The following is a 10,453-nucleotide window of genomic DNA, read 5'->3' on the forward strand; positions in this document are numbered from 1 at the left end:
CTGCGTGTTTTGCTTCTCTTCTTCACCTCTTCTTCAGTCTGTCCAGTATCTCCTCTTTCCCACTCCTCATCTCCGCTCTCCTCTTCTCCTCTGCTCTCTCCTGTCCTGCTCGGTAAGAGGAAATAAGTATAATCTGACCAAATATCAAATTTTTTGCATTATTTATCTCAACTTAAACTATAAATTGAAGAGACCAACCAATATCAGATAATACAAATGAAAACAATTAATGCACTATTCAACAAAACAGACTAAGTAGTCATTAATGCGCATTGCTCTGCCAGGGACGTTATGTTTTCATCCCTTTGCGTTTGTTTGTTGGTCTCTTTGTATATTTGTTTCTCAGCAAGGTTACTCAAAAAAAGGATGTGATATGTGAATTATTTTGTAGATCTGAATCCGGCATTGGATCCAGAAACAGTTTAAACATTTTTTTAACATTGCGAGATATGGTGCTTTTCAACATTTGTATAGTTTTCTTCTGAATTCATGGCTCTTGTTGACAACGATCAGGCCTGTTTATGGAACTGATCTATGTGTCAGTAAAATTTGCAACTCGATTGAATGTAGAGAACTGTTTGGCCTTGGTGGAGGTATCTGCTCTTCTGGGTATAGTTCAGTTCCATATGAGTTGACAGTCACACATCACAGCAACTCTACATGATGCAGCTACTTGCAAATATGTACTGCTGCATCAAATTTACAGACATCAGCATTTTATTGTTATTTATTACTTACCACAGTGGAAATAAATCTGAGCTGTGAAAACATCTGTCTTCCATAACATCATCCGACCTCAGTCTTTCCTCTTTGTTGCTCTAGCTGCTCTTTCTGTCTCCCCCCGTTTCATCCCCGTCCATGCTTTGTTATCTGTTGGTGTCTCTGTCCTTTCATGTCATGCCTTAACATCTTCAAAATCTTCATTCCTCTGTTGCACTGTATCTCCTCTCCTCCCCTTTGTACTGTTGTGTGCAAATATATTCTATTTTATTAAACTCTACATTTCATTGGGGAAATGACTCAAAACAGACTAAAATAACCTTATTTTTCTTTCTAAATAATTAATATCCTGTGGTTTGACAGAGTAATTGACTCGTTCAACAATATAAATATTATAATAATGACACAAATAATAATAATCGCAGTAATTATAGCTTGACATTTCTGCTGCCTGTCACACGCTGGTTTGCCTTTAAACCTGTCATCCATGATGCCTCTACAAGGTTATTTGTGAAGATTTACACACATTAGCTTTAATCAAATGTGAAGGTGCGCCTCGGAAATCTTTTATAAAGGGTGTCATCATGTCAGGCAGCGAGCTAGACGAGTTGTTGCTGTAGCTACAGAGCCCCTCTATTTGACAGACCTGAGCCTGGAGAGGAGGCAGAGGTCCTCGCCGTGTTTCTGACTCATCTGCTTCCACGGCAACGGATTGAGCTCACTCCTCCTCCTCTGGACTTTCCTGGTCACACAAAATCCGCATGTGCCAAATGGTAGATCTGTTGCTTTTGTTTTAATTAGTGACATCATTTTCCTTTTGAGGGCTTACAAAGGGCTTTTCATAAATCATGCGGGCCTGTAACGTCAGCCGCCCACGCCTACTGACGCCATCGCTCTACAAAGACGGGAGAGACCCGTTGGAGGAACAACCATCTCAGCAACACTCCATCAATCAGGCCTCTATGGTCGGTGGAAGCCACTTTGATTAAAAGGAATTTGACAGCCCTCTTGGAGTTTGCCAAACAGAATATAAGGGCTCTGAGAGCGTGTGGGTGAAAAAATACTCTGGTCTGATGAGACAAAAATTGAAGCTGAATATGATTCACAGATGCTTCCCATATGATCTGATGCCGCTGGAGAGAATCAGCCTGGAAGAATGACATCAAGTGCTCTGATCCAAGTGTGTGAAGCTTGTAGGGACGTCATCAAGAATTCCTCGAGTTGGAATTGCTTCTGCATTGGGTTTTTTTTATTTAAAATTTCAAGTTTTGATACATTTGAAAATATTTATAAAAGAGTTTTTCACCGTGTCATCATGGGTTGTGGAGTGTAAATGACACCCAATGTTTTCCAAGGCCACGGCAAAACCCACAGAACCATTTGTGGCACATTCTGATGGGGTACAGTGGAGAAATTCAATGCAGAATTTCCTCTTCTGTTCAGTGAGCTTCTCAACCCTGATTGGGAGCATGGTGACTGAGAAGTAGGGATGATGGCATTCCTTTGAATCCTCTATCCAAGGATATGCTGGAAGATGCAATTTTTTCCCCTTCCTATCCAGTTTGAAGCCGGCAGTTCCAGTAGCGAGTCAACTCAACCCTTCCCCACAGCTCCCAAGGTTTATCTGTTCAAACTGTGCTAGTGAGCAGCAGTTGTGTTATCGATTGGTTCACATGACAGAATGATAAAGGAGAAGAGGGATTTATATAATGGAAAAAAGTACACGTTGAAAAAGGTTCACCATGATGGAAAAGCACACGTTTCCTCAGTGCCCCCACTTCATTTACCCCCAATCAGGGCCTTTAGGATCAGTTCAGAGTGAAGAGGGAATCTTTGATACATTTCTGCCTGATTGTTCACTGATTGTGAAGCCATAGCTTGCACCAACAACCTTTCATAGCATTCCCAAAAAAAAAACACTGTTGCAATCAAGCTGAATCTCGATAGTAAGGGGAAATTAAAGAGTGGAAGGTAAACTGTTGCCTCAAAACTGTTCAGCGGCTCCAGGCTTTACAATCAAGCCCCAGGCCCCTTAGTTAACAAAGCAGAAGAGTTGTATTCATACGAAGTTGGACCCTGTATGTTGATAACCTTGTCCAGAAATTACAGACTTCAGTTTGATATGAAACCACCAAGTTTCATGGTGTGGTGTTTACAGAGGCTGTAGGGGGGGGGGGGAGGGGGGCAGAAGGGCATTGGAGAGCAAAGCGTCTTCTGTTTTAAGCCTTGAGGCAACTCCAATTCTGCCAGAGGCAGGCATCAAGCACGGACTCCTGGTATTTCCTTATCATGAGAAAAGGAAGTTCAATACTTCCCGTTCAGAATCCACAATGCTCACACACAAGGCTCTGTTCCACTAAGTTTGACCAGGCAACCTAGTTCACAATTTAAATCTGCAAGATGCCTACTTTCAAAGTATATTTAGTATCCAGGGGACAGAGAATTTTGCTCTTTAGGGAGTAGCCTCTGAAGTGTACCAAAGCAGCTCTGAATCCTGCACGGGCTACGGGGCTCAGGATTTTGCATATTTGGAAGATTTTGTCCTATGTGCTCCCACCAAGGATGAAGCTGAGAGAGACATTCATGAGTTACAATTCTGCCTCTGGCTTGATTGACAATAGATTCAGTTTTCCACTCAGAGTGTAGAATATTTGAGGCCCAAAATATATTTTGTTTCGTTTTTTGGAGGGTAGAAACTTGGCCAACACCATCTGTGTTTTACCAACTTCTTCCAGCCTTGCAGACTGGAGGATGACCACATGAGCTATAGCGAAATACTGAGCAAAATTCAAAGGGAGTGTTTGGTTACCTGGGTGACCTCAGGGCTCTGGTAGTTGAGGGAGACATCTCATAGCTTTTCCCTTCTTGCATGTGCTGGGCGATTGCGTACCATGTAGGGTTCGATAGGTGGTTAGTTTTAAAGGTGGGATTGGCTGGACAATTCAAATTGACCCGTTCTCAGATATGAACTCTGGTCCGGACAGTTTGTTTTCCACATATTAACAACACAGCAGAATATTATTAAATGCGTTTGCAAGGGTTTTTGTATAGAGCGCAGTGACACCAGTCACCAAAAGGTCAGACAACATCTATGTGTATGGCATCGCTTTTTCATTCCTGTAGTGTATTAGAAAGATCCATCACTTGCTCAAGTTAACCCCATGGGCCCAGTTTTCTTCCAGAGTTCTTACCAGAGGCCTGCCCGGAGAAACTCCAGAAAAAGTCTTGAGCCTCTCACTATGACATTTGTGTTGTCACACACATCCCCTCCTTTAGCAAGTCAGGAGATTATCCGGAGTTCAGTTCATGTCTGAAAGCAGCGTCAGATGATTGGTCGGCTCTGACAGAAGTGGTGGTGGTGGAGTTTCGATGATTGCTCACTCGTTTAGTTTAAAATGTTCTTTTGTTTGTTTTGTCTATTTCCTCCACATCGTCCTACCCTTTTTTCTCTGTCTGGATGTAATTGCTGTCATCTTGTTCTCTGCACTTAAACGCACCAAAATCGAACTAAATCATTATTTCCTTGAAAGTTAAGTTTGCTGTCAGTTAACATTAATGGCAAAATCACCCTTTAAATATAGAATTTATTTCTATATTTATTTATCTTATACAATGAAATGTTTTTCTTTAATATTTGTTATAGACAAAAAGCCTCTGCTCAAGCTCTGCCTCAGCGAAAGGCTGTTCCAGCTCTGTATTGCTGTGGGAGGCATTTTTCTGGCACTGAATCAATTAATTTATTTTTAAGAGGGTTAATGAAGCCTGATGCCTATTTAATGACTCTGAATGGTGACCTACGTCCCAGCTGGCCTTGGTTGTTCCCAGCGGTAAGAATGATTTGCAGCGAATAATCCTACTTTCAACAAAGCAACTGTACCAACAAAATGATAGTGTCATTAGCCACATGTACTATAGTACCAAGACCTGTTTAATAAGCAATTATGTGATATTGAAACAAACAGGACCTCTGTTATAGCCCATATCTCAGTATCGCCTTTGTGTTACTGAATTTGTGTGTGTTTGTGTGTGTCTGTGTGTTTATACACCCATGTCTGGGTGCTGTCAGGAAAATTGTGTCCAAGTCCAGCCACCATGCTACACTTTGGTGACACTTCCAGCACCCATCCTTTGACCTCAGTCAACAGTCTCCTGTCTGTGTTTGCAGCAGCCAGTCAAACAGAGGTGTCCTTGTCATTGAGCCGCCTTTAGCTAAAAAACCCTCCTGTGGCCCCTTACCTGCACCGTCATGGTGGCCTCAGCCTCTGCTGTCAAATTCAGACAAATACAAAGCCCGGTCCCTGCTGAGGTGGGACAAACATGTAGATCCTGTATCTGTATCTTCACAATGTAGATAAAAATTACCCAATTCAAGATATTTATCTTCAAAGCTGCTACATAATTAATGCATTTTTATGAGTCATGTGAGCAGAGTTGGTCGTAGTGATATCACTCTCTCCACTCGGATCTGAAGCAAAACGCTTTTTTAAAACTCAATCAAGCGACTAAGCACCCAGATGTGGTTCTCAGGAGTAAGTGTTGACCTTACCAGAAAGGGAGTGAATATTAGATTTTCTTTTAATCTGGTAACTATAGATACAGCACCATATATGCGGAATGTGAAAATAAGAAAAAGGTAAAGGCTCATTTATTTTGTCTTAAGGCGGCGTGGTGTGGAGGAGGTTGTGATAATGTACCTCTTAAGAATACGGTCAAAGTTGTTGCTTGTCCCTTTTCATAGGCAAATTAACATTGTATTGTGTATTCCTCATGTCCTGAGATAGTCTGCTTGAGTTATTTGCTTCAATAAATCCCACATGAGTTCCTGTTCCTCTGCTTCTTCCCTTTCGTCCGTATCTGCAAGCTTTCAGAAGATGGACAAAATGAATGTGAAAGCGCTGTCTGTTTCTTAAATCGAATGTTGAGCATTAATGAGGCTTAACACGTTTTTAAATGTTTTTAGGCTAATATGTGTTTAAAGCCTGATGCACTGCCCCCATGTGGCCAAAAAGTTTGTGAATACTGCGTCAGTATGGGAAAAATTGCTTAGAATATCAAATTTACAAACACTTGAAAAAAAATGACATAAGAAAAAAGGAGATACCGTATGTCATAGTGAATCTCAAGTAGAATGAAAATGTGAAAGGTCCTCTCTGGAGCCAATATTTGGTTTGACTCTTCTCGGCCACTGTAGTTGACATACTCCCGATGTAGATATGAAAGGTCATTCCAGCCTAACAAATTCAAGAAGATCTATATATTGTATTTCATAACCCTCTAAATCCTACACACTGTATTATCGCATATATAATATATATGTTTGTTTTTTCAAAAGGTGATAGAACATCTCTATATTGTGTTTTTTTTCTTTATTTTTTTTTCACAAATTGTTGCAGCTTGGTAAAGAAGAAGTTTAAGTTCATGTCATTTGATAATTTTGATAATATCTAATTTTAATGTAGCAGCTTCCAGTGAACAGTGTCTGCTACACACTGTGCCTTTAACAGCCCATTATAAGTAAAGAACAGACGCTGCACCATTGCACTGGACCAGGTTTGAAGTGTTGACAGAATGCCCTCTGGCTCATAAGCAGATGTTTTAATGAGTTTGTGAAGTGCGGAGAATGTGCGATGAGTTCGAAGCATATTCACCGAAATATATATTGATAAAAAAAACAAGACCCTTCTCACTTTGGCGTCCCCCTTTACTTTCTGTGACTCCACAGCTTCAGGAAGGCCAGCTGGTGGTGCGTCACTTCCAGTTCCTGCGCTGGTCCCCATACCGCGACGTGCCCGACTCCAAGAAGGCCTTCCTCAGCCTTTTGGCTCAGGTTCACAACTGGCAGAGGGAGTGTGGAGAAGGACGCACCATTGTCCACTGTCTGTAAGTCTGCAGAACATATGCCTGCATCCTACTTATGTGTTTTAATAGCCAATACCGTAACCGGCTGCTGTTTTCAGTGCGTTTATGTAATTTCCAACATTTAAAAAAAAAAAAAAAATTATAAATTCAACAGCTGCTCATGAATTTTATTCTTGTCTAGAATATTTCTTTGAACCTGAAAGTAGACTGTGCTCTAATAAGATGCCGGAATGCATTCATATCATTCATTTTGGTGCTGTTATTTTAAAATGGTCATGGTCACTCTTGAAAAAAAAAAAATGTTTTGAGAGTTTTTAAATCTCATTATCTCTGTGTTACAGAGGAGAATGAGACATGAACTGTTTGTGTCATTAGCTAAGCTGCTTGATTTCCAGTGCCTGTCTTCCATTATATTTGTCCCACAACTCCATGTCAGGGCCTTTTGATCTCTGGATGTCAGCCTGTGTGTGTCAGACATCTTATATCTGATTAAATCCCAGTCCTGTATTTTAATGACAACCTTACTCAGACATTCATCGTGAAATTCAGTTGGCCTTTTTCTGACAGCGCGCTTGATCCGTGCTCAGTCAAACTGTGACATTTCACTCTGAAGCCTCCCTCTGAGAGGCTGTCTGAGCTGCTGCGCACGTCTTTATCAGGTCACTCACGTCTTTTTCTCTGCTTCTCTCGTGTTTGTGCGTGTTTGTCTGTCTTCGTTTCTTCTTCACGAGCAGGAATGGCGGCGGCCGAAGTGGTACTTTCTGTGCCTGCACCATGATCCTGGAGATGATTCGTCACCACAGCGTGTCAGACGTGTTCTTTGCTGCCAAAACACTGCGCAATTCTAAGCCGAACATGGTGGAGACAATGGTGAGCAAGTGGGCATTTTTATCTCTGTTTCCCACAACATATTGAAAATAAACTATGCTCTTACCTCAGCCCAGACAAGACTAACCCTAACCCAGGGAAGCCGTCTGTATTATTCAACATTCATTTTGAAAAAATGCTATAAAGGGATATTTTCCACTCTAAATGTGTGTTTTTAAATGAATTGGAATTAAATTTTGTATGCAGTGTATTGCATGCGGAGCTTAAGCAAAGCAGTGGGTGGGCGAAAATTCGATATTTGTTTGGGAACCTCAGGTTTTTGTGTTTGCTCCTTTTAAGATTCAACAAGCAAGGCCTTCTTCTTCCTCGATCCATTATTTAGCAGTGACATTCAGCCCTCTTACATTGTGGAGGAGACAGCGTTACCAATCTCTCCGCCCACAGTCACCTCAACAGACCACGATGCATTGCAGCTGCATAAGAGACATTGTGGATTTTGAGTGGGGGGAGATCAGGCAAATACTACAAACATTGGATGAATCATCAAAGTCATGTCCCTGACTGTTCATGGGCTTAATTTATCTCGCAAACATGTGATGTTAAGTTTTGAGGATTCTTAAGACTTCAAAGTGTCATCAGATAGGATCATGAGTAGGCCTGCCTGTTGAGAACGCTCTGTTCTTTTAGTCAGAGTTAATGCTGCGGAGCCACTTCAGAATTATTCCTCGCCATTAGTGAGTCCTCCTCGAACTGTTCTACAATCTGCTGTCCCCTTTTTACGCTTTTTATAAAAGAGATTTTTATGAACAATCTATGGTGCAGAGGGAAGTTAGAAAACTGATATACCTGGTTTATCTGCAATGGAGAATATATAGCCAATGCTTTTCATAAAATGAAACTGAATTTTCTTTATTACTGTTCACGTGTGGTTTATATATGTCTGAGTTATTTACGAAACTGTTGTTATGTTTTCATATATTGCATGTTGACTATTTGGTAGGTCCGTTAAACAACCGACACAATCTTCTGACCCATGTCCACCACTTTTAAGACTAAAGCTTGATTGAAAGCATTGCAGCAACAAAACAAATGATGGGCTCTTACTTTAAAGTCAAACTTCCGAACCTCAAGTGATTCTATGAATGTTGTAACTATAACGGCGATCGGCACCCATCACTGGTCAGTCCGTCTGTATCTCAGTCAGATATGTAAAATAAATAAATCTTATAAGTAAAATGATCAAGATGTAAAGGAAAGGTTCTCCGTCTGTATGCTCAAGTGAGAGGCTGATAAGATGAACTGTCGGGGGGTTATGCATTCCACAGACAGAAAGATGTTTGTAAAATTAGTAGGTAAATAAACATTGCTCGATCAGTATCTCATGGAATTCATTAATACAAATGATTAACTCTTATTGTGATAAACCATCCCTGTGAGTTTTGGAAACTGAACCTCTGTTGTGTTCCTAGGAGCAGTACCGCTTCTGCTATGACCTGGCCCAGGAGTACCTGGACTGCTTGGAGGTCAGATAGCACCCATCCCTCTCTCCTGGATCCTCCTCAAGGAGAAGGTGTGCTGCCGGGATCCTGCATCTTGGATTTCTGCTCCCGGCTCCTGAGTCCGTGTATACAGCTCTGGTCGTTTTCTTTGCCATGCTTGGATGAAATGTCGTTTGCCATAAAGACTTGACTGAAAATGCTCACTGGACAACTTGTAACATACTACTGACACACGCCCTATTGGCTTTCCCTCGGCGCTCTGATCCAACGTGAACTGTTTTGTGCCACCTAACACCTTCACAACCAGAGGACACTAACAGAGGAGTGGAGGTCATTTTGTATGTGACCACTGTCTGGGCAGCCGGACCACCTGTTGTACACCTCGACGACGGGAATCAAAGAGCTCCGCTGTTTCCTGCCTTACTATAAACAAACACTGAAAGAGAACTACAGTTGATGCCAACCACTGGGTGATGTTTTGTGTTTGTTTGTAACACTGTAAATGGTGCAATCTGCTGTTGGTAAGCATCCCATGTCGTACTGTACTATATTTGAACTTTGCGGGGGGTGAGACTGACGATTGAAGGTTTAGCTGAGGGAGGGAAGGAAAGAAGTCGTCACATGCGATGGACATATCTGTACAGTATAGCTGTCTTGGACCTATTCTCTCTTTATTTATTCTTTGTGTATATAGATGTTTTTTTTCCTCCCCCTCCAGATGTTTCTAGATGTATTAACGTTTTATCAATGTGCCAATCCATTTCTCTCTGTCTGTGTAAATGGGGACCACTTCAGCATCTGCATGCCCAGTCTTAAGTGTTTCATTGCAGTGTGTGGCCCGAGTCTGCTTCAGGATGGATTCCCCAATGTGGATCCTTCTGCTAGTCCTGAAAGAGCTCCGTAAGATTAACCACTTGTTGCTGTGAACATACGGCCAAAATCCGTTGCTTTCTAAATTTGTATTTATTCAATGTGTTTTATTTTCTAAATAGTGTATAAAACAGGAAAAGAAATAAAATACCACGATGTTGGTTAACAACTATGCTTTTTGCATGAGTTTTTTTTTTTACTCTTCACAGAGAGAGACGGTGGCAGAAGGGGGCTGAGGTCTCACCCTTCTAGAATCTAACTGGTCACACTAGTGCAAACAAAATCCCTAAGAGGTAAAGCATCAACCTAAAGAACATGTATGTCTCCATCAGTCTGGGGCTCATGTACAATGGGTCGAGGGGCTTTGACATTTTATGACATTTACAATCGGTCTACCCAAATAACACAGATCTACACCACGGAATGATTGCCTGCTAGACAGTGCTCTGATTGGTCAAGTTATATCAGGCCTCTATCGTAGGGTCTCTTTCATGTGTGACCTATTTGAAAACAATTAAACATGAGCTAGCAGCAGTGGCAGATGGGGAGCTGGTGCCTAATTCATTTCCCCTGGCTTTCGGTGAAGTCCTGCAAAAAAGCCTTTTGCTCACATATAAATTCCTCCTTGCGACTGCCCCCCCAGTGCCTGTCTGACCTCCTCCAGCCCTACTTCTCAT

General features: G+C 41.6%; 1 protein-coding gene across 1 annotated transcript in view; it reads left to right on the top strand.

The window, feature by feature from the left end:
• The window catches only part of ptprua (protein tyrosine phosphatase receptor type Ua), a 187,072-nt gene extending 177,124 nt beyond the window's left edge, over positions 1–9,948 (top strand). Inside the window, exons 29-31 of the mRNA XM_053446672.1 lie at positions 6,443–6,600; positions 7,314–7,449; positions 8,877–9,948. Of these exons, the coding sequence (XP_053302647.1) occupies positions 6,443–6,600; positions 7,314–7,449; positions 8,877–8,939 (357 nt within the window). The 3' untranslated portion in view covers positions 8,940–9,948. The remainder of the gene's footprint in view (positions 1–6,442; positions 6,601–7,313; positions 7,450–8,876) is intronic.
• Positions 9,949–10,453: the final 505 nt, after the last annotated feature.

This window comes from Pleuronectes platessa, chromosome 18 (assembly GCF_947347685.1).
Source record: "Pleuronectes platessa chromosome 18, fPlePla1.1, whole genome shotgun sequence".
In the NCBI taxonomy this organism is placed as follows: Eukaryota; Metazoa; Chordata; class Actinopteri; order Pleuronectiformes; family Pleuronectidae; genus Pleuronectes; species Pleuronectes platessa.